A 26,213-nucleotide genomic window follows, 5' to 3' on the forward strand; every position below is an offset into this window, starting at 1 on the left:
GCAGCTGGGACAAACTTCTGTGGGCTGCAGCTGCAGATTTCTGAAGAGCAGCTGTGGCTTAGCACCCCAATATTTGAGAATGCTTCAGTGTGCTGGGAGGGAGCCGACTCCTTTTTCTCACACTGATGGATCCATTCAAGTTTACAAGTCCTTTAACAGCTGTAAAGCACCTGTTGTGTTATCCCCAGATTCAGTGATACAAAGGCACAGTTTAGTTGAAAGCAACTCTGGAAGCCCTGAGTGACTCTTGCTAATCAGCGTCCATATTTCTCTCCCAGATGCTGGGCTTGGCTGGAGGCAGCACCTACTGCAAGGCAAGGTTAACTCCAGCAGTGTCAAGGTCCTGGGCTCCATTCCTGCTTTCACCTGGGCTTCTGGAACAGAATTCTGACTCTGTGAAGTTTTCATTGCATGCTCCTGGTTACTTGTCTTTCCCTGTCTCATGGGAGAGCTGCATTTTTCTGGAGGGGAAAAGTAACTTCTCTAAAACTTCTAAATCTTTCCAAACAGCTATCCGTGTACACTAAAGATACCCTTGTGTGCGTAATGGATTCCTAAGTCAGTGCAGATGTCAAAGGGTCAGAACATGGCATGTACTGCGAGAGCTGTTAGTACTGAGTGTTTCTCTTAGTGGCCCCCTGAAAGGGATTGAGCACAGCAGCCATCTGGAGAACAAACATTACTTTTGTGATATAAACCATGCCAACCTTTCAGATCTTTGAATTTCTTGTTAATGTTGTACTATGGGTTTGTTTTTCAATCAAGGCCAGAATAGAACATGTCCTTCAGACAGGGGGCTGTTTTGTCTGGTTCCCGGTGTAGCTCCCAAGACTAGGCTGCTTACTTCCAACAATGTTTCATGTTGCTGCTTGGTGCTGCAGCGCTAAGTCTAAGAGGGGCCCTTAGAACAGCATGTTTTTTCCGCTGTTCTTATAAAATAAATGGGGGAGGAGGATGTTTACTTGCTGGAAATGCCAGAAGTAAATAATGAAAATAAAAACCATACTGGCAGCGCTGTACTCAACAAGGGATGCTGAGTCATTACCCAGAAATTGTCAGGCCACAGTAAGCACTCAAGGAATGAAGCTGTTTGCAAGTGTCAGCTGAGGAGGCAGTGTTTCCTCTTGTGCCTCAGTCAGACTCCTGTGTTAGTACGTTCTTTTTGCTTGCATTGACTCAGCATCAAACTCTGTTCCTACCCTAAACTGTCACCTGTTATAATGCCAAGTGAGTCTTAACTTTCTGCATTGTCTGCCCCAGAAGTGGCTGCCTATTGCTAACTTGTAACATTGCATCGCTGAGGCTGAGTGCTATTTACTATTCAAATAGATTTCCAAATCTGTGAATATATAAATGCCACATAAAGTTGTCTAAATCCAGAGTTCCAGTAAATCCCATTTTGTTTCTATGGTGAAGGAGGGACTTCCACGTGTTTGATGGGTTACAGAGTCACATAAGCATGACTCTGCTACTTTTGCAGGCTCTCAATTTCCTTATCGTGTTGTAGACCTACAGATCTATCCTAATGGGTTTATTGGCAAGACTGGCCTTGCTTGGTACAGGCAGCTGCAGAACATTCTGCTCTCCAGTACTGCAGTTTTCTGCTCCTCTGCTGCAGCAGAATCAAAAGTATAAAGTGGCAGGTCAGGTTCAGAAGAGGTCAGGATATTGGCAGGAACAAGCCACTGTCAACTTCCCTATAATGCAAGGGACCTGGCTTATGCAGCCCAAGGATTCAGGTTCTTCTGTCCTCAGATTTGAGGGAGAGTCGCTTCAGGTGTCCTCCAGCTGTTCAGGTATTGCATACCTAGGTGTTTGCATGCTTCTAGGAAGTGTCTTCTCATTAAGTTATTAGTAAATGGCAGAATTTAGTGCCTTCATCATTTGTTCTTGTACAGCATCAGAGAGTGCTGCAGGATGTTCAAGTTGTGTAACCCCTCAATCAGTTCTCAGATCTTTGTTCTTTTCCCCTTGAACATAAGTACCTTTCGTTAGTGGCAGCACCACTTAAAAAATAAATGACACCATGTAATCTTCAGTATATATTCCTTTGTTCTGTTTTCTCTCATGTGAGAGCAGAAAGTGGGGCAGGATCAGGAGGATGTAGGTGCACAGTAGTCTAGTTTATCACTGACTTTTTGCAGTTGTCAGCTTATTTTGGTGAGGAACAAAGTTCTGCAAAGGCAACGTTGTTTTCATTGGCACTTGAGGCAGATGCTTCCTTGAGTAACATGCTGAGTTAAACATCTGCTTGGATCGGGATAGGTGTTTTGCAGTGAGGTTTCCAGCAATTGCTGAGGGTATCTTTCACAAATTTTAGTACTGGGGACAGTAGGAGGAGGAGAACGCTTAGGGAGAAAGAAGAGAAGAATTTGGATCAGATGCCTTCTCCAGGTCATTGGTTTTTAAGAATACTGCTTTCTCATTCATAAAAGTAAAAATAATCTTACTTTTCGAGGTTGGCATATTTTTAAACAGCGTTTGCAGTAGTATATTATCATTCTTTTTGCTAGTGGAGAAGAGTCTTCTTTTCCTATATGTATATTGTTAAAAAAGAATGACACGTGACTGTGGCCTGTCAGAAGATGTTGAAATGTGCAGTGCTCTGTCTGTGCACAACTGCCAGAGGGATTTCCTTACGTGAAGTAAGTCTTCAAACCACACAAATGCAGAAGGTCCAAAGTACACCTGAGTCTGACATTGTAGAACATGTAGCTGGGTTTTAAACCAGCAGACCATTGACTTGCTGGTGGTCACTGCACAAGGGGGAAAGGGAAAGTCTCACTGATTTCCAGTGGAAAATAAAGTGTTAAAACTTCTTAAACACGTTGAGTGAATTGAGTTTTGGATGTTTTACAGAGTCTTTGTTGTAGCCTTTTCTAGAAAGTAAAAAGAGTCATAGAATCACTGAAGGATTTAGGTTAGAAGGACGTGTCAGATCATCAAGCCCAACCATCCATCTAACACTACAGGGTCACTGCTAAACCTTGTCCTTAAAAGCCAGATCTGTTTGTCTGTTGAGTGCCTGCAGGGATGGGGACTCCACCACTTCCTTAGGCCTGACCAGCCTATCTGTTCAGAAATAATCACTGATATCCAACCTAAACCAGCCCTAGTGCAACCTGAGGCCATTTGTTTGTGTCCTAGTACTTGTCACTTGTGAAAAGAGACTGACTCATCCTCACTGCAGCCTCCTTTCAGGTGGTTGTAGAAGATGAAGAGGTTTCCCTTAGCCTCTTTTTCTCCAAACTGACCAATCCCAGTTCCCTCAGTCACCCCTCATAACTCTTGTTTTCTAGTCCTTTCATCAGCTTCATTGCTCGTCACTGAATGTGTTCCACCAACTCAAATCCTTCTTGTAATGAGGGGCCCAGAACTGAGCACGGTATTAGAGTTGTGGTCTCAGCAGGTCTGAGAACAGTGATCATCACCTCCCTAGTCCTGCTGGACACATTACATCTGTTGCAGGCCAGGATGCAATAGACCGTCTTGGCTTCCTGGGCATACTGCTGGCTCAGGTCACTCCAGCTGTTGACTAACACCCTCAGATCCTTTTCTGCCATGCAGCTTTCCAATTGCTCTTTCACAGACCTATGCTGCTGCATGGGGTTGTTTTGACCCAGGTGTAGAAGCTGGCAGGTAGCACTGTTGGATGAAGCAGAAAAGTATAGGACAGGTAGGCAGGTATGAGTAAGGAGGAGGTGGTGGCTGGCCACTGCTGTTCTGGTGCGTGCCAGTGCTGCTGTGCTGCAGGAGGAGGCTGTCATTAGCAGTATTTGCTGCCATCTATGCTATACACATCATTCTCTTACTCAGTTGCATTGTTTCTCAGTTGCACGTACAGCCCTGAAGTAAAAGAGCTTGCATGATATGACGGGATGTCTGAGAGCGTTTGTGTAACGTGGCACTTAACTAGGACATAATCAGGACCCCTGGGGTTTGGAACCAAGGGAATCCTTCCAATACATTCTTCTCATACAGCAGCACTGAGTCCCAACCTGCAAGCAGGTTGTGCTCCAAGAAGTACTTTTTTTCAGCAAGTAGCAGCTAGCTCAAAAAATCCATTGGCATCTTTGTATTTCTTTGTGTTTTATTAATAGAGGTTATCAATCTAATTTGGTGGTTTTTCATTCTTTATCTGTACAGTATCACCTTACTGTACTCAGGTACTGAGACAGTCAACTTTATTGAAAATCTTTTTTGTTGCAGAAGGAATCCAAAGTTTAAATAAATACTCAGGCATTTTTTCCCTTATTCAGATTTCCAGGAAAGGAATTATTAAACTTGGACTACATGTTAAAAAGAGCTTGAAGGGGGAAGGCTCGACTAAAGCACTGTTGACTCTTCAGCAAGTTAAGCATCTAAATCTAAGCTAGTCATTTCCCAGGGGTCACTGTTAACGATTGCATTCTGTGCTTGATTTATTTGTAACGGTAACAGTTGCAGTGGGAAGAAGACATTAGGCCAAATTCTGACCTCAGAGTATAAATCTGGAACCAGATTTAAAATTTTTCAAATTTTGATGACATTACTTTAAATTCATTCTGTTACTGTGTTTGGAATCTCTTCTGTTGCATTAGATTTTTTTTTTTCTTTGAGACTGCATTTCTGCCATCCTTCTTGTCTATTTGTGAATACGAAGAGCAGCAGATCTATGATAGCAGCTGTGTCTCACTGTTCATTTCATAGCCCAAGTAAGTGAGACAGGGAGAGGTTTGCAAAGCTGGGGAAGTGCTGCAGTGACAAATGGTAGGTGGCAAGTTTATATGCCCCAGGCTGTTCTGCTTTGGTTATTTCTGTGTCTTGTTTGCATGTTCTCACATTCAGTACCTACACACCTATAAGGCCATCAGGTGGAAGCTCTCACCTGCAACAGAAACTGTGCTACCCCCTTTGCTCCTGCTGCTTGTGACTGTTCAGTGGGAAAATGGGCTGCAAAGAAGTAAAGGATTTGTTCACCTTTGCCAGCTAGATGTATTAGGATTGTTTTAGTTAATATAAAAAATATTTCTTCATTACAGTAATGTTCTTCATTAACAATTGTTTTTCAGCCCATGGAAGATGAAACTAATTATTCTCTATTTTGGGGCATGTCTGTTCAGGACCAGAAAGTACAGTGCCCTCAAGCTTCTGAGAATGTTAATTTAATTTCTCCATCTCCTTTCTACAAATAATGAATGTTTTTTCTTGTTGAAACCATGAGCCAGGTTCCAAGGGCTGTGGGACTGGTTAGTGGTGAGGTTTTTGTTTTGTTTTGTTTTGTTTTTTAAAGAAGCAGTAACTACAGTTATGTACTTCAAATCTGGAAAAAAAATACGAAGGATAAATGAAACATCAGGACAATGCAGCAAAGCAAATAGCAAGCAGAGTTACGAGGATGGCACTGAAGTCATTGTGCTAGAGTGCAATCACAGAAGTAGATGAAGCCTTCAGGTGTTTGTGACAGCTCTGTGATAGATAGTGCTATGCAAGGTGAACTTTTAATGACAGGGTTTTTTGAAGTCATTATTGATGCTACACTGTGGTTGCCTGGTGGTCTACTTGCAAATATTTCTCATACTGCTGCTTTCAAGTCTTCAACTACATAGTAGTCTAACTTCCAGGATATTTTAGAAAGGTTGTTCTTGTTGTCTTCATGAGCTTTTCTATTAAAGAGCAGACAGAGTGGTGTATGTGGCCGATGAAGCTGAGAACAAAGGGATGTATCCTTCAGTTTCTCTTCATTATTAAATTTAACTTTGTGACAATGTTAAACTGTTGAATAAGATGGGCAGAAGACAGTCCATCGCATCTAGGACAAACTCTGCCTGTACAGCAAGTGAAATAGCTACCTCCACATGCAAAGCCATTGATGTTATCGAGTGCAGTGCAGTGAAAATCACATTTCTGAGTATTCTGAATTCCGCCACCAACTGTTTCTCCGTTAAACTAGTAAGGGAACAAAGACCAGTACCAATTAGTATTGATCCATTACAGTGATTAAGTGTTGGGCTACCTATGCTGCTACAGTAAGCTAAATCTGACCTTACTAAGAATTGCAGCTGCTTCTGTCAAACCAGCTTGATGCATTACATTCACAGAAACAGGCTCAATATCCCACTACTTTTATGGTTTTGTTGCTCTCCTTTTTTGTATTTTAATAAAAAACATTGAAAATTAAAATGTTTTGTCACTTATATACATTAGCTGTATCATATATTTTATTAGGGCTACTATGAAAGTATTGCCTCCTATTTATAATGTTGTCCCATGTTGTCAGAGGTGGATGTTGGTGGTTCGGCACTAGAGGCAGAGCTACCCCAGGGGTATTCTTTTGATTTTATTGCTGTGTGACAGATGGCAGCAGGGAGGCACTCTGGCGACTCTGGCATGAGTTGCATATGGAACAAAGGTATACAACTGAATTCTTCTGTGCAGAAAAAATGGCACCCACTGACATTCACTGAACATTTATGGACACCAAACAGAAATGTGCACACAGTGAGGGGTGGGTTGGTATGTTTCAGCAGTGGCAACAGTGGTAGAGTTCACCTCTGCTGGTGAAGATTTTTCTGAGTGGAGCATGCAGGCTCTTGTTCATTATGGGTGAAAGCGCAGAGCAAAGGGTGGTGATTGTGCTGGAAAAGAGTATGTTGTAGCTGAGAACTTGCTCTATTAAAAAGTGTCTTTGTACTCTTTGTAGCTGTTGTAGTTTCCATCAGAATAAATAGGAGGCATTACCTTCAGAGCAAGCTTCATAGATAACACCCTAGACAACTCCTCTTCACTCACTGCAGCCCAAGCAAGCCAAAAGTTTGGACACCTGTATGTTACATAGACTTTTGGAGTGGAAAGGAGTCATGTCATAACCTGCTTTACAGTTACAGATTTTTTCTTTACTCCAAAGTCACTGTTTTGGTAGGATGACAAGCTGTTGTGACAACTCTCTACCTTCTCTATTCACAGGTGTTCCCTTTCCAAAGAACTTCCTTCAGATCTGCAAGAAGATACTTTGCCGGCTTTTTCGGGTGTTTGTTCACGTCTACATTCATCATTTTGACCGTATCATCCTCATTGGGGCCGAGGCCCACGTCAATACCTGCTACAAGCATTTTTATTACTTCGTGACAGAGCTCAACCTGATAGACCGCAAAGAACTAGAGCCTTTGGTAAGTGTGAGGTCGAGGAGAAAGCTCAAGGAGATATTCAGCCACCCTTCACTGAGCCTTTCCCACACTTACTGCAGTGGATTTTCTCAATGGTTGAACAAAGGCAATTTAAAGCAAAGAACTTGACTTCTGACCAGAGACCATCGACTGCAGCATTTGTGAGATGTAGAGTAGTCAAAGGATAAAAATACAGTGTATTTTGTATGGAAGAATACAAGCTGGGAAATGCTTTCATTTTAAAGTGGAAATTCAGTTTTCTTTCCCTCCTTCTTGTATTATATATTTTATATATAATTTTGTGCTGTCTTTTTTTCACTAGTTGGTAACAGCATGGTACTTGTAGCATCCAGTCGCATGCACATGAAGAGAACAGTGGTGTAAATAGAGGTGAAATGGGATTTTTTAGAAATGTTTTAAGTAGGTGTTTTTGAAAATATTGAGTGTGCTAGGCCTGGATCTAAGTGAGACAAATGAGGTGAGACTGAGACTCAGACAATTAACAGCGTAAGAAAACCAGACACTTCCTTTTGACTGAAGGTAGGTCATATGAAACTTATTGTTTTCAAAACGAAGGCTTCAGAAATGGAAACCCTTCTGCTGTGGTCTGCAAATGCAAGTGAAATAGAAGTGTAGGCAGATAAGAAAGACAATTCAAAAGGTTTCCTCATTGTGCGCCAACTTTTAAAGGGTATGGGGCAACATTTCTGTGTTGGCCAGAATTCTGGAAGTACTGTGTTGTACAGCTTATTCATAATGGCTGGGGTATTTTTTTCCTCAGAGGCACAAGAGCAGCAGAGATTGGCCAACACTCGCAGATGCAACACAGTCCAACGTGCTCCACTGAAAGCAGTGTTTCCTAGGAACACTGTGGAACACATCCACAGACTTTCAATTGTTCCTCACAAAGGCAGAATGCACAGATATGTACAGCATAGCTGGTATTAAATATTTCTGGAAGTGGTGGCTCTCTGGGAGCTGGAGCTATTGCAGAGTGGTACATGTATGTGCTTATGATAACTGAAGCAGAGCCAGTGAATAAAGACAAAGAGAATGGTCTTGTTTGCAGCACTTCACAAGTCCCTCTGAAAGATGCTGTATATGGCACATACAAGTAACCTGTAATGTTTCTGTCATTCCTTTGTGGGTGGAGAACTTAATACCATCTAAATGTCTGGTAAGGGTGAGTAGGTGCCCTGTAAAAGAGAACTTTGGCACACCAGGGATTCTGGGTTTGTTGTAGCTGTTGATCTCTGTAGCTGTGTTACAAATAAAATGAGGCAGGGTGGGAAAAGAGGAGACAGCTAGTCAGCTACAAGATCCTTGCCTGCTTTGACATACAAAGAGCCCAAAAATTAATTTGATGCCACAAGAAGAGATTAGCAAAATTCCTGTGCTGAGCAGACAGATGAAGGTCTGAGGCCAGAGTGGTGCAGGAGGTGGCCCAAGTCTAGCAGGAGAGCAGGCTAAGAATGCTGCATTGGTATATGCTTTCCCCTTGCATTCCAGCATTTGCTTCCCTCACAAAATTACTCTTAGTTTCAGCACAGGGTGCTTTGAACTTTGTTGAGCTGCAGGAGCTTCCAGAAAACTGCTCCACATGCATGAAAGGCACAGTATCAGCAAGATGACAAAACCCCACCTGTTTCTTACGTCTCCCTGTCCTCAACTCGGGAGGAACTAGAAATGAAGAAAAAAAATTATCTGCATTTTTGTCTTCAGCTGGGCAGAGAGAAGGGGAGGAGCTGCCAAACAAAAGCAGATATTACAAATAATCTTCTACTTCATTGCAATAGCTGAGGACAACCTGTGCCGTGCCAGGTTCGCCATGGCAGGAAATGAGCCCACATTATCTCCCTTAATTAGAAAATGGGCCAGGAGCTGATTAAATAAACAGACTGCCACATGCTTTACTAAACAGGAAGGCAACTGATTTATCACCACATCTTCAAAAAGGGAGAATAACTAGGAAGTAGGCAGTAGATAAATAGTAATATTAGCCTGCTGGCAGGACTTTCACCCTTAGTTTAAAATAGATTTTATCAGCATTTGTAAGCTGATGTAACAGTTATGAATCAAATAAGGCAAATGAGTCAAATAGGGTTCCTCCCCTCCCATTCATAACTTTTGTTAATACAGAGTCTATAGATAAAAGTGCTGCTTATCTTCTTCCCATCTTCAAGGCTGTGTTAATTTGACAGACCCCTGAGTCTCTCATGGAAAGAGTCTTTTTGTATGGAAAAAAAAAAGGAAGCTGGCACACTTACTGATCCTGCAGGTGGTCCTGAAGGAAACAAGGCATGGCCAATTGGCTAATTTGTGAGAAAACAGCAAGTCTGAGAACGCACCGGCCCTTTCCCACAGTTCACAGGCAGAAGAGGCAGTGTGCATCATAAGACCCTAGTGGCATGTCTCCAGGGGAGTTTTATCAGAAACTAAATTAAGGTTTGAGTTTAATATGTAGCATCTGTTTTGTACTCGCTTCCTGAGTGACTGATTTTATTCTCCAGTGGCACAGTTCACCTTATTTTACTTCTGAGCCTTTTTCAAGCGGTCTAGTTGTGTGATGTCTATTACAGAATCACAGAATCACAGAATCACAGAATGGCCAGGGTTGGTAGGGACCTCAAGGATCATGAATCTCCAACCCCCCTGCCACATGCAGGGCCAACAACCTCCCCATTAATGCTAAACCAGGCTGTCCAGGGCCCCATCCAACCTGGCCTTGAACACCTCCAAGGACGGGCCATCCACAACCTCTCTGAGCAGCCTGTTCTAGCACCTCACCACTCTCATGGTAAAGAATTTCCCCCTGATGTCCGACCTAAATCTCCTCTCCCTCAACTTAAAACCATTTCCCCTTGTCCTGCAGTTATCAGCCCTTTCAAAGAGTTGATTCCCCTCCTGTTGGTAGGCTCCCTTTAGGTACTGAAAGGCTGAAACGAGGTCACCCTGCAGCCTTCTTTTGTCCAGGCTGAACAAGCCCAGCTCCCTCAGCCTGTCCTCATAGGGGAGGTGCTGCAGCACCCTGATCATCCTAGTGGCCCTCCTCTGGATTCTCTCCAACAGCTTCCTGTCTTTTTTACTGCAGGCTCCACGCTTGCACGCAGTATTCCAGATGGGGCCTCACAAGAGCAGAGTAGAGGGGGACAATCACCTCCCTGTCCCTGCTGGCCACCCCTCTTCTGATGGAGCCCAGGATACCATTTGCCCTCTGAGCCGCAAGAGCACACTGCTGGCTCATGTTAAGCTTTTCATCTATCAGGACCCCCAGGTCCTTCTCCACAGGGCTGCTTTCAAGGACTGCTCCTTCCAGTCTGTACGGATGCCTAGGTTTCCTCTGGCCCAAGTGCAAAACTCTGCACTTTGCTGTGTTGAACCTCATCAGGTTCACCTGGGCCCATCTTTCCAGCCTCTTGAGGTCCCTCTGCATGGCATCCCTTCCTTCAGCCATGTTGACCACACCGCTCAGCTTGGTGTCATCAGCAAACTTGCTGAGGATGCACTCAATTCCTACATCGATATCATTGATTATTATTATTATTATTATTATTATTATTATTATTATTACTTCCATTCCATCTTCAACCTGTGTAGATTACTGCTGTTAGAGGATACTTAAAACAATCTAAACTTGCTTTTTAGTGAGGCTTTTAATGCAGCATAGCAGCTTGCTGTTCAAATGGCAGTTCAACCATGTCAAATAACATTCTTGGTTTTTTTGCTCAAGTTTGTAAGTAATAAGCATGTCTTGAGCAAAATAGTCTTGATTTGGGAAATTATGCTTCATGTATTAGCAATGAACAGAAACTTTTGCTTATTAATGAGATAATGAGAAGTAAAAGGACAAAATAATAATAATAAAAAAACACTCAGGAGAGAAACGCTTTCAAATTGAGTAAAAAACTTTTCATCCTCTTTTCAGAGGTTCAGCTTACCATGCTTGTGCTACATGTTATGTTCAACTATGGCCAGTCCCTTTGGCAAGGCCAGGGTTTATGCAGGAAGCTAGGGTTGTGATGCTTTATTTCTGCTGGTTGCTGCATGTTTTCCACTACACCAGCATGTGTTAACCAAAGGACACAGTCGCTCAGGTTGTCTCTACTCCAGCATAGTTTGCCCACAGCACCTTTGGAGGTGTGCCTTTGAAAGCAGCTATAACTTGCAAGGGGCTTTGACTTGTGTGGCTTCCCAGAACACAGGTCATCCCAGTCACCCCCTGCTACCAACACCCTGCTGGTTAGAAATGTGAGTTATCATATGCAACCTGTTAGCTGAAGGTTTGCATTCTTTGGTTTTCTTCTGTATCAGCAGATTAACTGATAACTCTCTTAGTGAGTTCTCCCCTGTTGAATATGATACTGGCAATAAGATTTCAAAGTTTAAACACATTCAGGAAATTGCGCAGTGAGGTTTATATAATGATCTAACTCTGCCTTCTTGTATTTTATGATTCAGAGCTGCATTACTGCCCTGATTACGCTGACATGAATGTGGGGCACTTTATTTTCAGTTAGCCCCTTCTTCCTTGTATCGGAGCCAGTCATTACATTATCATCTTAAGACCCAGCTGAACACTGGTTTTGCCTAGGCAGTTTCTGGAGCAGTTGCACACAACCTAGTATCAGCACAAGGCACATGGTAGAAACACTTGCAGCAGCTGTTTGTGCTTCTTCAGCCACCTGCTGAGGGTATCACACAGGATGCAGGGTACCAGCTCACGAAGTCTGCATTTCCTGGTGGGTTTCTCCATGCACATTATTTCAGGATGAAGTAATGAGAAGTACTCCGTGCAAGTGGTATCCAGATGAGTGCCGAGAGTTTTTCTGTTATGCCTTTGCTTTGCCAGCTTTACAGCAAGGCTCAAGTATCACACCTCAGCTCTGCTGTTGCTGTGCATGAGGCCCATGTAGCTGCTGTTAGACATCCAGTTTACTACAAACAGTACATCTTTTCACAACATAACTGGAAGTTCTGCTGCCTCTTTGTTTGTGCTGCAGAATGTTTATTCATTAGGCAGTTCATTGCCAGAAATGCCACAGACATTGCACAAATTCTGTAAACATAGCCCATCTGGCATTAGCTCTATCCAGAGCTTATAGTGGAAAAAACAGCAATATCAGGCTTAACAAAACATAGCGAACTGCTAGCATCTTGGTAAAAGTACTCTCAGATGAAAGATGGCTGAGTCAAAATTTGATTAAATGAGGCTTCTACTTCAGATAAATTTTTCAAGCATAAATTCTTAAACATCAATATTCCTTTCTTAATTCATTTGATTTTTTTTTTTCAAATAATTGATTTTTCTGCTTAGCTAGTTTTTTATATTCATGGTGAAAATTGGAATTTGAATTTTTCCTGTTCATTTTTTTAATTTGTACATCAGTCTTTGTGAAAGCAGCGATGGTAGCCATAAATCAATAGACTGTGAAATTAGCTGTTTCAGACTCAGAAATATAAATGATCTGCCTGTCAGCAGAAGACTTTCTGAGCTTGAAAGCAGAGAACTAATTTCATTAAAGTCACTGTGTTCTTCTTATAACTATCCCTTATAGCTACCCAATTCTATTTTTATATTGCTGCTCATTACTGCTGAAATATAGACCTTCAGTGCTGGAATGGGCTGCCCAGGCAGGTGGTGGAGGCACTGTTTTTGGAGGTGTTGAAGAAATGTTTAGATGGGACAGGGTTTAGTGGGGAAATATTCATGGTAGGTGGATGGTGGGACTGGATGGTCTTGGAGGTCTTTTCCAGCCTTGGTGATTCCCGATTCACAGCACATAGAAGAACAAGATAACAATAATATTAGCACATTGTTTGAAAGGTATCTTTGACTTTTCATCCTTCCAGACTCTCTGGTGCATTCTGTATGCTGTACAGATGGTGTAAGCTTTAGACAGGGAACACATAAGGTTTGATCTTGTTCAGTCATAGGTGCTGCTCCAGAAGGATAGCTGTTCATTCCCTGCTTAATCTATCATTAACAGATTCTGACTCTAAAATCTATCAGTGACGCTTCTGTGTGTAAAAACCACTGTACAAAAATGTCTTTAACAGTAGTGTGTGATTTAGAGCAGTATGCACGGGTATAGGTGCATGGGAGGTACACTGACTTACTGCTTGTCTGGGTATTATCCAAAAATCAATGCTAGCTAAGCATCAGTTTTAAAGTAGGCATTAGTTTGTCTTTTTTTTCTCCCTCCAATTATTTGCTTAATTAAGAGACCCCACTCAGGGAAGTTTCATCACTGTTGCTAACTAGCCACTGTTATTTCTTTCCTTAAAAAGTAAAATAAAGAAATCAAGCATTCCTTGCTACCAATCCAGTTTTTCATAGAATTACAGAATCATAGAATGTCCTGGGTTGAATAGGCCCACAATGATCACCTAGTTTCCACCCCCTTGCTACATGCAAGGTCACCAACTGCTAGACCAGGCTGCCCAGAGCCACATCCAGCCTAGATTTTTATGCAGCTAAAATATATGGTGATAATGTGCAGCATTTCTTTTTTTTCCTCTACAATAAGAACTTGAGAACATAATATTGCTGAAGAATAGAATTCTTAACTTTGATGCTCTAAAAAAGCTATGTCATAAGATGCACTACAGTGCCAGAGTTTTTGAGTAGACTGTTTCTGGCCTGTGTTTTTTGAGTCTATTTTTATCACATCAGCTGGTTTGCTTGCATGGAGTCCAAATGTGCAATGCCAAAACTAGGAGGCTGAAGGACTTTCCAGCTGACAATTTTCTGTGTGCCACTGATTCACCAGAGGTTTGGGGGTGGTTCTCTTTGGTGCCTTGGCTTAACCATTGTACCATTCTATACTTTAATGCAATTTTCTCTTTTATGAGTGCATTTATGTTTCAGTTGCTTGGTGAGTACACCACATAATTCCTATTTTAAAGTTTAGCTAGTAAATATAAATCATAGCCTGGCGAATAAAAAGGGTTTCTCCAAATTAATCCACATTTCATGGTCTGTAATAAATAACAACACATTTGTACTTCAAAGAAATGATTAATACCAGATTGAAAGAGCTACGGGTAACAGTGCAGAATAGAGTAAGAAGAGGAAACTTTGAAGGAGTTTAGACCTCCGAATGTGTTCAGTTCTGCAAAACATTAGAAGAGAAAATAACTACAAATAGCATCCCTTTGATAGTTTTGCAGTTTTTTCAGGTCATGTTATAGGGAACTGCTACAACATTTCAGTGGTAGAAAAGGAATGACAGTCAAGAAATCTTTTTCATTATTATTTAATTAATGCTTCTGAAGAGCTAATGTGAATCTTGCATATTCAGTATTTTATTTGTGCTTGTTCGGTAAGCATGGGGAATATCTGACTTTGCTATGTTAACTAAGATAAAAGAACAGAAAAATGCAGTGGTGATTTTTCACCAAAACTGTGAGAAGAATGATGGGAATCCCACATGCTTCCTGGGTTTTGGAAATACCTGTGTCCTGCATTAGCACCTCAGCTGTTGTACTGCGCTGTTAGGGCCCTTCAACAAAATGCCATACCTTGTGCTTCTCTGCGTAGAGTCAGTCAGCTGCCCTTGCTAGACTGATGCAAGGGGGTGTTCCACTGCTGGAATGATGTCAGTCTTCAGAAACAGAAGACTGCTTTATGAAGCAGCAAAATTTAGTGTTCCTTAAACTCAAATCAACTTGAAATTTTGGATGGGTATTCAAAATATGTCTATCATTTCTTTCTTTTCTGTAGCACTTGATGACATAATCCCATACTCTTGCTTGCATAACAAGGCAATTGTGAACACGTTAAGAAGCATAAGGTTCAGGAAAGCTTTTAGATCTAAGTAAAAATGTATATTTTCACAATTTGAACAGTACTTCTTAAGTGTTTCTTTCTGGTAATAATGAGTTTTGGGTTGGCCTTTTGTTATTCTTTTTAAACCCAGACCTACCAGAAAGCTAAGAAGCAGAATTTTTTCTCACAGCCAAAGGAAGAAATTTAGTGCCACATAAACTTGGTCGTTAAAAGAAAAAAAAAGGAAAATATTGTGTCATTTGAAAAGATATGTTAGTGTACAAAATAACTTAGTGTAAAACATCATGTAAAAAAAGAATTATAGGTCATAGTGATGAATTTACATGTTCTGAAAAAAAAATGAACTCTGCAAAAATTGTTACAAATGTGGTTTCACCATTCCTATCCTGGTTAACTTGCCATCTGAATATAGATCTGTTGTGCAGCACTGGATCTCAGACCAGGTGATATTTGTTATTCCACAGCAAACAGCCTCTTGTGACCAGGATACTAAGCCTTGTCCACATGTTGCTTTGTCCGTTGCTGAAGTCTTTGTGAAGAAAAAACAGCCACAAGGGTAGCAAAAGTTGTAGACCTTTGTGCTTCAGAGAACAGCATGTAAATGCTCTCTTATGCCTTTTGCTTGCTCCTTCATTTACTCTGTGGTTCTGATTTGAACAACTGAATGTCTGTGACTGAAGGATGTCCTGTGGGCTTACTGCAGATCCTCCTTCTCCACGTACTGCTGGGAATCCAATGGATTTCCCTCTTCCTCATGGGAGCAGGTAGCAGAAAGCTCTCCCAGGGATGCTGGTGCTGCATGAGTGCCTTCATGTCTAATGTCATTGCATTGGTTAATTTTCCAGGTGTTTTTACAGTGCTGCTGTTCATACTGTAACCCATATGTATTCATCCACTTTCCCAACAGTTTTAGCCTCAGATGGACTGTGGATCCCTCCTGCTTCCATTGAATTCTGCTACTAGTGTAAGATGTGTGCACCTTATGTTTTGGATACTGCTGTGACTCACCACACAAGTCTAGCAAAATTATTTTCTTAGAAGAATGTTATTCTTTAGTGGGGAACTCATTCTTCGTGTAACTCATGTCAGCGTGTCCCTATATGTAGGTTTGTCCCATTAAAAAAATTTTTCTTCAGCTACTCATTAACTCTATAAGATGTCAGAGGGATTTTTCCCATTCTTTTTCCACTTTATTTGAAGTGGAGAGCAGAAATGAAAGCACTTAGTTACAGACTTCTGTGCCAAATGTATTTGTCCAGCATGTTAGCGCAATAGTGAGAGGGGAGGACTGGGCATCTATCAGAGATAAAGATTACCCTTTTAAGATTCAGTGCTGCTTCCTTCCTTTCTTCTGGGAAATCATGTTGATTCTTCCTGAAAGCAGTTGAGGAAGGAATGTATCCTTCTGTGAAATCACATATGCTAAGGAAACAGATGGACTTGTGATACTTACAGAGTGGCTTGCCAGGGCAAATGAGAGAGTACTTTAAGAACTTGACAAAGAACATTTCTCTTAAAGTTACTTAGAAGTTATTTCTTAAATTCTCCTTAGCAACTGGTTTCTGGACATATTGGGCCAAAGTTTTATTTTCTACTTTCTTTGAAAGCTCCACTCATGTCTGCCTTCATTGTTGGAATTAATTGTGTGATCTAAAAATGGGAGAAGGTACAGGTCTGAATGCAGCAACACAGAATAATACTCTGGAGTTCTGAAGAAACTCTGCTGAATACTGGGCTGTGGGTATTTGCTGAGGGCAGTGCTACGTGTGTTCAGTTCTGCACAACGTTACAGGAGAAGATGCTTACAAAGAGCACACTCCTTTCCCTCACACTGTCACTGTGACAGAGGCTAGCTGGTTCATAATTGTAACAGCTACACAACAGTCTCCTTGAGAAACTATTTCCTGTTTATTTTCCTCCCTTCCACAAAGCATGTACCAAACCACACTTCTAAATATAGTGATTATTTTATTTTTTTTTTAGAGAAGCATTTCCAGCTCCTTGCCTGAAATAAGTTAAAGTGTATACGCATGTGTGCAGAACTGCAGTGGGACTGTGGTTCTACATTTCTGTGTCCTTCATTTACCCATAACAGATTAGGTCGACACGGAAGCCTTTAAGTTTCAAGGATGTTCTGACTTTATAAGTTGCCCAAACCAAACCAAACCAAGCCAAGTCAAGCCAGTGCAGGAACAGAAGGCTCTTAAAGTAGAAGCAGGGATAAAACTGCAGAGTCTTATACTGCAATGCCGTCATGATGGGATGGGGGAAACAGGAGTTGGGAAGAAGACAGTGGATTTCAGGGACTGCTGATCTCATTGTTCAACCAAGCAATGTTGCAGGAGCAAGGAGATGAACAGGTGTGTGCAGAATTTGTGTTACACTAAGGTGAATTCTCTACTAATAGCAAAGTTTGGAATGGTGTTCTAAGTGCACAGTCAGTGATAATTGAACAATGAAAAACCTGCAGCTACAGTTCATTGATAGTGGAACGACGTAGGCACTCACTGTTGTAGAGCCCTGTTGTAGAGTTTACAGACAATCCTACTCTTCCTTTGCCTGTGTCTCAGTTCCTACCTCTGATGCTATTTTTTTTCCCTAAAGTAGGAATGGAAATGTATTTTGAATGTTGAATGAGTCACTTTCAGTGTTTTATTGTGCCAAGTTTACAAAGTGCCTGGTGCTGCCTGCCTTACAACCCTGATGCTTTTCTGTAGAGAGGATGCTGCTGCCCAGCTGCCAACATCCTCTCAGCGGCTCTGCAGGACAAAGTGGCTGTGCTTCACCTCAGAGACCTGCATGGTCACTGCACGTGCAGTGCAGACGTGTAGGATTACTGCTGCCTCAAGAAGCATTAGCACCTAATGAATCTTCAGATAAGGAAAATAAATTAGTCAAATCTGAGGATGAAAATGTATGTTTTGAAAAGGAGGACTGCTTCCAAGCAAGTTTTTGTCATATCCTATGTGTGCTGGGTTATAGTTAAGTTCCACATTTGGTATTTGTTGCTTTGAAGGAATAATCCTGGGCTGTTTTTGTTTGTTTGTTATTTTTAAAATAACATTTAACAGGAAATTAAATGGCAGACAGAGTTTTCTATGAACATTTATCTGTGTCATCTGTAACAAATTTGAGGGAAAAGCAACTACGAGTTTGGACTATAAGTGCTGTATCTGTTATGTTGTCTTTGCAGCAATAGTAAATGACAGTATTCCGTTCTGTAATCAGTCTGTAATCAGCTAGAAATGAAAACTAATTAAAACTGGAAAGGAAAAAAAAAATCCAACAATTTCACTTATTTTGTAACTAAATGATCTAGTTAGCCCGGAGTAATGTGGAGATACAAGACTATCCAGATGGCTTTTACATGAGGTTGTGTTATGAATGACAACAAATTACTCAAGCAATCTAGGGGGAGTTTCAGAAAATTCTGACAACTTTATGTACATCAATAGATGTTCCAGAGGAAATGCTATACAGGTCTGGAGACATCGTGAGAGGGGAGCTGTAAGGACAAGCTGCACAGCCTTAGTGGCACTTACATGCTTCTGCCTTTCAACCCTGAGGTCAAATCTGGGACTTCTTCTCTCACTTATACACCTTTTGGCAAAACTCTTATGAAATAGCAGGCTTTTGGATCTTAACTTGCAGCTGTCCCTACTCTGTAAAGAAGAGTTGCCCTCTGTTCAGAGCAAATCACATTTTCACATCTGAATTCTGACAGAAAGTCAGGAAAGTGACAAAGTGACTGGCCATCTGATACTCTTTTATACAGTTTATGTGGAGAAATATGAAGGATTTTATAGAACAGAGTAGTCAGCTGCTGGATCAAATTGCCTTTAATTCACGTCAAGTCAAATCAGATCCTGCAGTGGATGCCAACCCCCATTTCCAAATACGGTCTGAATGCTACAAGATCCCATCCTAGAATCAGATTCCACAGATCTGGTTGAGTCCTAAAACGATTTGCCTTTTGTGTCTTTCTTGTGAAATAATTGGGTAAACATTATATTTCCCTGTTTCCTGTTGGCTGCAAGTGCAATGACAAGAGTTGGAATCCTGTTCCTTGCATTAAGTTAAAAGGCTTCCTGCCTGACTACTTTGTTATGTGTGGGATGCAGCACCTTTTACATGGTCTGGATAGGAAATTAGCAAGGTACTAAAGCTGTCAAAAGTGACAAAACACAGCATGCTAATTGCCAATTATCTTCACCTTGAAACTGACAGAGAGGAGCAGAAACATGGTGGCATATAAAGCTGTGTAAATTGGCACAAATGCAGAAGTGGTAATTGGGAAGAGGTGTGTGCAAATCTTTAAACAAACGTCCTTTGCATTTTAATTCTCCCTTCTTGTTTTACAGAAGGAGATGACAACCAGGTTGTGTCACTGAAGAGCCACTCACAGAAGAGAACATGTCCAGTTTCATCCTTGCTGCAGAGTTCCAGAACATGGCAGCCTTTGCAGAATGCATCTGCTTTCAATCCAAGAAAGCAGAAAAGATGGGAACTGCAGTTACTTTCACAAAAGTTTTCCACTACTGTCAGTGTTCCTAACCCAGAGTATGCTGCTAGGAACCTCATCCGGCTGACGTGAGGGAAAGAAGAATCGACTTCATATTAATCCTAGCTTCTTCATTAAGGCTAAGAACCTCTTGAGGCGCAAGTAATGACTGACCATGTTCCTGCTGCTAAAGCCCACTGAAATTCAGGTCCCTGGGCTGACCTCCGGATCCACTGTATTCAAATGAAACTATTACTAGCTGCAATGTTGTTTTCTTTTTATTTTGCTCCTCAGTTTATGCTTTGTTTCCTAAATGAAGTGGAATATCGAGTCAGTCTGGAGTTACAGAGAACTTACCTGAACATCTCCCATCCATCACCAGACCACTCAAGGCTTGGCTGCTGTTCCCAAATGCCAGAGAGCCTTGTGTTTCCACAAACACAGCCCCGTCCTTTTGCTGACCGTAGAATTGCAGAATTGTTTGTGTTGAGAGGGACATTGAGAGTTCATGTAGTCCTACTCTCCTGCAATCAAAAGGAACATCTGCAAGGACATCACGTTACTTCGAGCCCGGTCTAGCCCTGACCTTGCTGACCTCATCAACAGCTTGTGCTTCATTGCAATTCCTAATGGGGTGATGGAGGGTCAGCCTCTGATCTCAGCTACAGGAGCTCCAGACACAGCCCTGCAATGTTGATGTCTGTCTTCAAATTCTTACTGTGACTGACAGCAAATCTGCTCAGTGTTTCTGCATTACATAAGAAAGCACGTATATTGTCAGCATTTCCTGAAATACCCTACAAAGTGCACCAGTGCATGATGTAACTTGATGTCCTATGATCCCCTTAGAGGAAGGACAGCTTTCATTCTCCCAAATGTTTAATCTTTTCAGGGGAAAAGAAATGTAATTTCGGTAACTGGGAGGAAGATGAGTAAAGATGAATAGTATAACTGTCAGACCAGGAGGGACTGAGCAAAGGACTCTTTTGCATCTGAATTGTGCTAGCAGTGTGGCCTTATTTCTGCACTGGAGAATATTTCTCCCCAGTTCTTAGTCCAACTTAGCACATTGGTAAACAGCCTGGAGGGATGTAAACACCGTAGATCCAGTCTTCTGTGTCAAATATACCCTGATGAAAGGCTTTCTTAAAAAAAAAAAAAAAAAATTAAATTAGAAAAAAAAAAAGAAGCAAAAAGCAATACTTAGCAGATCGCAGGAGAGGTTTAGCTGAATAAATGGGGATTGAATGGAACACACCTACGTATTCTGTGCCTTCTGATGAATTTTGCACATTTTTGCTATTGTGAAAGATTACTCTTTCCTTTTTAAGTGCTGAACCCTATTGCTGCCTTCCCTACAAGCGAGTTAGGTATGTTTACTTCTTCTGAGACATTATCAGAATGAAATCTCATGGAGTATCCAGTGATTGGAACATTAGAAAATAGAGGTGTAGCAGTGATTAAGAATAACCACAGTCCCTTTGTAGTTCATGTTGTCGTGTATTCTGCCTTTCTCGCTTGCTTGCTTGCTTAAAATAGAGCTTATAAATCTTGGTGATGCTGTTCTTGCTGGGAGAAATGGCTTTTGTCTGTGAACGTTCAGCATAGCTAGGTGGAGACTTTTCTGCATCTTTAGAATGACACAAGGAGTGCCATCCTTTGCTTTCAGGGAAGTAGGCTGAAGTGTCCTTCCTCTTCCAGTATTACTTTCAGTTAGGTTTATTCTTTGTGGGTTGCATGACATAACACCTCTGGGGTGCTGGCACTCGGGCATGGTATAACTGTCTAGTGGTATTCATTGCCAAAGCTATTGCTGGGCTTTGCTGCTTCATTTTAGATGTAATGATAAATGTTGTGTCCTTGGAAGAAGGCTACACGGATATGCGTGGAATTGCAGCCTTGATTACATCTGAAAAGGTTTCTTACACCTTCTCCAAAGCCTGCCAGGTCATTGTCCTGTTGGTAACTGGAGCTGTAGTTGATACAGTGTACTTGAACTTCACTGTTGTCAGTTCCCATCTTCTCTTCCTATGGCTGGGCAGTACTGCAGTGCTGTGTATTAAAGATTAACATAACGGTCAAAGTGCCATTGCAGAAATTGAGAAACAGTATTTTTGCATAAAATAATCTGTCCTTCAGTTTGTTCTGGTCCTTACCATAAGCTGTCTTGAGTCTAATTACTGTAGCGATGTCTGGAAATGCAGAAGAATTTGCTCCCATTTACTTTGAATTACTTTTGAATAACCTTATAAACGCGTTAATCTCAGCATGTTTGCAAAAGTTCTTTGTTGGAGTGTGTTTATTTTTCTAAAACCATCTTTCAGTTTCCTTGGCTCTTGTGTTTCCTTTTCTAGCATTAGGAGGCAAAGGAGGGAATATTCACTGTGGAATCCTAGAGGATCTGTGTTTGCCAGGGCCAAAATCCTGACGAGTCTAATTGGAAAGGGATTTCAACCCAGGAGTTGAACCACCACACGTTGCACTTGGTTTGGTGGTTTGCTCTGATGGGAAGAAGGTGGAGTTTTGCCCCAGCTTGTGTTTTCTCTGTGAGCATTGAGCTCTTTCTGTCGGTCCCACTGGTGTTGTGACAGGCACAGGCCCAAGTTCTGTGTGTAGGTAGTAGGGCAGAGGCCTTTTGGCAGCCTCTTCACTTTATATCTGTGCCACGCTAAGGGCGGTGTGATGCCTGGGCATCGCAAATCTGTTGAGCTGTATTTGCTGTGAAAAACATCCAAAGCCAAATTGAAACTTGCTAGATGATGAAATACACTTCCTCCAGATGGCAGGGTTGGGTCCGTGGCCAAATGTTTCCCAACAAGTACTACTTTCACTGCAGAGGTATCCTGCCCTGGCCTTGCCATCCTGTGCCATGGGCCATTTCTCCATTTCCCGCGCTTGGTACTTGATATCTTGTTATGAATAATGTCTGGAACATGGCACTGCTACATGAATATGTCAAGTTACTCTTCCCCTGGAGGAGAGAGGGGCAGCAGCCTGTTGGATCCAGATCTGAGGCATTCCAGCTTTATCAGCAATCTGCTTGGGGCCACATCCAGATGACTCTTGTTCTGGGTGTTGATCACAGGTCCTGATTTATGTGATTCCTCAGGATATGTCAAGAGAAATCTATTTTAAATGTGATGGTATGCAAAAGCGTGCATTCCACCTACTGAGAAAATCTTTCTACTTGACCTTACCATTTATGTGTCTTCCTAATCATTCTCCAGCGTGTGTCCTATTAGCATTTCATGTGGTTCTGGAACTATGTTTTGTTTTGCTTTATTTCTTGCCTTTCAATAAGATCTTTTTTTCTTTTTTTCATACCTAGAAAAAATCCTGTGAGTCTGGCAACTATCTTAAGAGGTGTTCTTAGTACTGAGCTTCAAGGCACTCTAAGTGGGATCACTTCAGTTGATAGAGGCCACAGCCACCTTTATTTCAGGACTCCTGTGATACCAAAATTGCCTTCAGTGATTAAAGACTGATTAATAGCTTTCATTGATTCGTCTCTGCCATAAGAGATTTTGTGATGAACTTCTGCTTTGTGTGAATGTAGGTTAGTGCTAGACTGTAGCAACAAATCTAATATGAAAAAGATCTTAACGTCCCTTATGTTTAGTGAAGGATGGAGTTCCAGGGACTAGAAAGGGAGGCTTTTCAGCAGCAGTGAAATTGATTATTCCCTTTTGGATATGAGAAAAGGTGAAAACTTGAGTTTTTCCGAGAACTCAAGCTCTAAGAAGCAAAACTCGTTGCCATACAATAGTCGTGGTTAATTCTGCTGACCAGTGCATTTGTTAAGAACAGGGCAGGAGGACAGGAGAAAAAAAATGTAACTCAGACCTATTTACACTTAAGGAAGACACGGAGAAACCTAAGGGGTAAACACCATCACAGTAATCATGCACGTTCCCAGGACTGTGTGGAGAGGACACGGAGAGAATGGTGCCCTTGTGAGCAAGTATCTGGACCACGATTAGTGATAGCCTCTCAGGTCTTCATCGTTCTTATTAATTAGGATTCCAGGTTGTTTCCAGCCAAAGGCAGCCGCCTCTCCACCACAGAAATTTAGATCATAGAATCATAGAATGCCTTGGTTGGAAGGGACCTCAAGGATCATGAATCTCCAACCTCCCTGCCACAAGCAGGGCCACCAACCTCCCCATTTAACAATTGACCAGGCTGCCCAGGGCCCCATCCAACCTGGCCTTGAACGCCTTCCGGGATGGGACATCCTCTCTGGGCAGCCTGTGCCAGCACCTCACCACTCTCTCTGTAAAGAACTTCTCCCTGACCCCTTAAGATTAACCTTAGTCTTCCCTCCTTCAACTTAAAACCATTTCCCCTTGTCCTGCTGTTACCAGCCCTTTCAAAGAGTTGATTCCCCTCCTGTTTGTAGGCTCCCTTTAGGTACTGAGAAGCTGCAATGAGGTCACCCCGCAGCCTTCTTTTCTCCAGGCTGAACAAGCCCAGCTTCCTCAGCCAGTCTTTGCTGTGGAAGTGCTCCCAGCCCTCTGATCATCTTCGTGGCCTCCTCTGGACCCTCTCCAACAGCTCTCTGTATTTCTTGTATTGGGGAACATAGACCTGGACACAGTGCTCCAAACAGGGCCTCCCAAGAGCAGAGCAGAGGGGGACAATCACCTCCCTGTCCCTGCTGGCCACCCCTCTTCTGATGGAGCCCAGGATACCATTTGCTTTCTGAGCTCAAGAGCACACTGCTGGCTCACGTTAAGCTTTTCATCTATCAAGACCCCCAGGTCCTTCTCTGCAGGGCTGCCCTCAAGGACCACTCCTTCCAGTCTGTACGGATGCCTGGGATTCTTCCGGCCCAAGTGCAAAACTCTGCACTTTGCTGAGTTGAATCTCATTTGATTCACCTGGACCCACCTTTTGAATCTGGAGATCAAGCTCCAAGGACTAGTTGTTTTCTTTTGAAAATACAGAACAAGGTCTTTAGCCCCTTTAGACTTAGGTTGAACAAGTTATACGTCCTGGAGCCATCCTGCAGGAGACCATGCCTTTCTTTTGCTTTTGTCTTTCCTACGTGTTTTTTTCTTTCCAAGTACCTGCTGGCACTTCAAAGCAGGATGCACTATATATAAAATAAGAATATACTTGCTATTGTAGAACATGTTTAAATTTTGGGAGGATTTTTGAGGAGGGGGATAACACAAGTGGTCAGTGATCAAACTTCACATATATTGAAAGATTTTGAAGGCATTTTAATAATTTTACTAAGAGTTCTGAGGGCGAAGCAAGCCAAATGAGTTGTAAGAACCTGATAGTGAAACACATTTAGATCCAAAATGATCAAAACCACTTTTTGATGTATTTTATACTAATGAGAAAAGCAGTGGTTTTCAGGATTTAATCAAGTAAGTTGGAACTCTTAGAAGTAATTGCTTCTTTTCTGTTTTAGTAAGTTTTCCGTCCTGTTGTAAAGATAGATATAATATAGCAAAGAGATACTACAATATTCTTCCAGGAGAATAAAAACTGAATTGCTTTTTTTGAATTTGTCAGATGTGTATGTGTGAATGCACACAGGTATGTTTCAGTGGGTGTGCAGTGTGCATTCCCGGTGTGTAGATAAGCACAGATACATGTCCTGAGCTTTACCATTGAATATGTATTTTTCTTGTGCTATTTTAAGGGGATATTTCTAACAAACAAGTGCTTGATTCCTTTTCCTCCTACATGAATCAGTGTTGTTTGATTCCTTTTTTAATGATGTCAGATGTGTCTTAGACTCTTTTTGTTTTGTTTGTTATTAAATAAGTTGCAGCTGTAAGAGAGACCGACTGGAAGAGAGACCAACACTAACTGTCGTAGTCATTAAAAGAACACCAGATTATTTTTCACATCAGTCCTAAGTAGATGAAGCTGTAAAATCCAAATATTATGAATAAATGAAATGTAATCTTGAGGAATATTGTGAAGTTGTTTGGAGTCTATCTCTTTGGACAGAAAAATGCAGATGGTGTTTGTACTGCAGGATGAAATTTCCTGATAGGCTCATAGAAGTTAGAGACAGCTAAGATCAGTCACAGCTGATGATCCAGCTTCCATGCAGCCCTCTGGCACTGGGGTGACACCAGGGGAAATGGAGCAGATGTTGGTTGGCCATGCAAGTGGCCCTCCTGGTGCTCTGCTGGCCTGCTGTCCTCACCCACCATTCCTCAGGCTCAGGTAGCTGCATCGCGCTCTGCCGTCGGTTCCTGATGGGATACCCCAGGTCAAGAGAGATGGGTGTCACCAAGCCAGCTGAAGGCAGAATTTCATCTCCTGACAGCAAAGCTAAGGAGCCTTTGTTGAGTTTTGTAGGTCACGGAAAGAAGTGAAGGCCTGAGGGAAAAACGGAAACTGTCTGCTGCATGTGGACTTAGCTGGGAGTCGGGGGACCCGTGACACCACAAGGAGATGGGGAAAGTGGGATGTGAGTCAGCTAGAGAGCTGAAGGGGAGCAAGCAGAGGGAAAGGAGGTTAAGGATAGCTGTGGGATAGGTTGGGACCACATGCTTCTGGACTTTGGGTGTCTCTGATGGAGCTGAAGGTTAGCATGTTAACTGGTGGATGACTGGAAGACAGCTGCTAAAAGGAGCTGAGCTCAGCAGAGCTGAAAGAATCCCAGTGGTGGGAATACCAGGATGGTACTCAAGGTAGCGTGCGAATACTGTAACATGGGACAGATCTGCTGCCATGCAGAGTTGCCCATTACATGCTGGATGAAGAGGCATCCTCGTAAGATCAACAGGAAGAGGTGTAGAATCTTGCC

General features: G+C 42.1%; 1 protein-coding gene across 9 annotated transcripts in view; it reads left to right on the plus strand.

Moving 5' to 3' along the window:
- MOB3B (MOB kinase activator 3B) overlaps nt 1–25,364 on the plus strand; it is an 87,475-nt gene extending 62,111 nt beyond the window's left edge. For all 9 annotated transcript variants that reach the window (XM_048931212.1, XM_048931211.1, XM_048931213.1 and 6 more), the window contains 2 exons: nt 6,946–7,148; nt 19,296–25,364. In XM_048931212.1, the coding sequence (XP_048787169.1) occupies nt 6,946–7,148; nt 19,296–19,325 (233 nt within the window). In that variant the 3' untranslated portion in view covers nt 19,326–25,364. The remainder of the gene's footprint in view (nt 1–6,945; nt 7,149–19,295) is intronic.
- Nucleotides 25,365–26,213: the final 849 nt, after the last annotated feature.

This window comes from Lagopus muta, chromosome Z (genome assembly GCF_023343835.1).
Source record: "Lagopus muta isolate bLagMut1 chromosome Z, bLagMut1 primary, whole genome shotgun sequence".
Lineage (NCBI taxonomy): Eukaryota > Metazoa > Chordata > Aves > Galliformes > Phasianidae > Lagopus > Lagopus muta.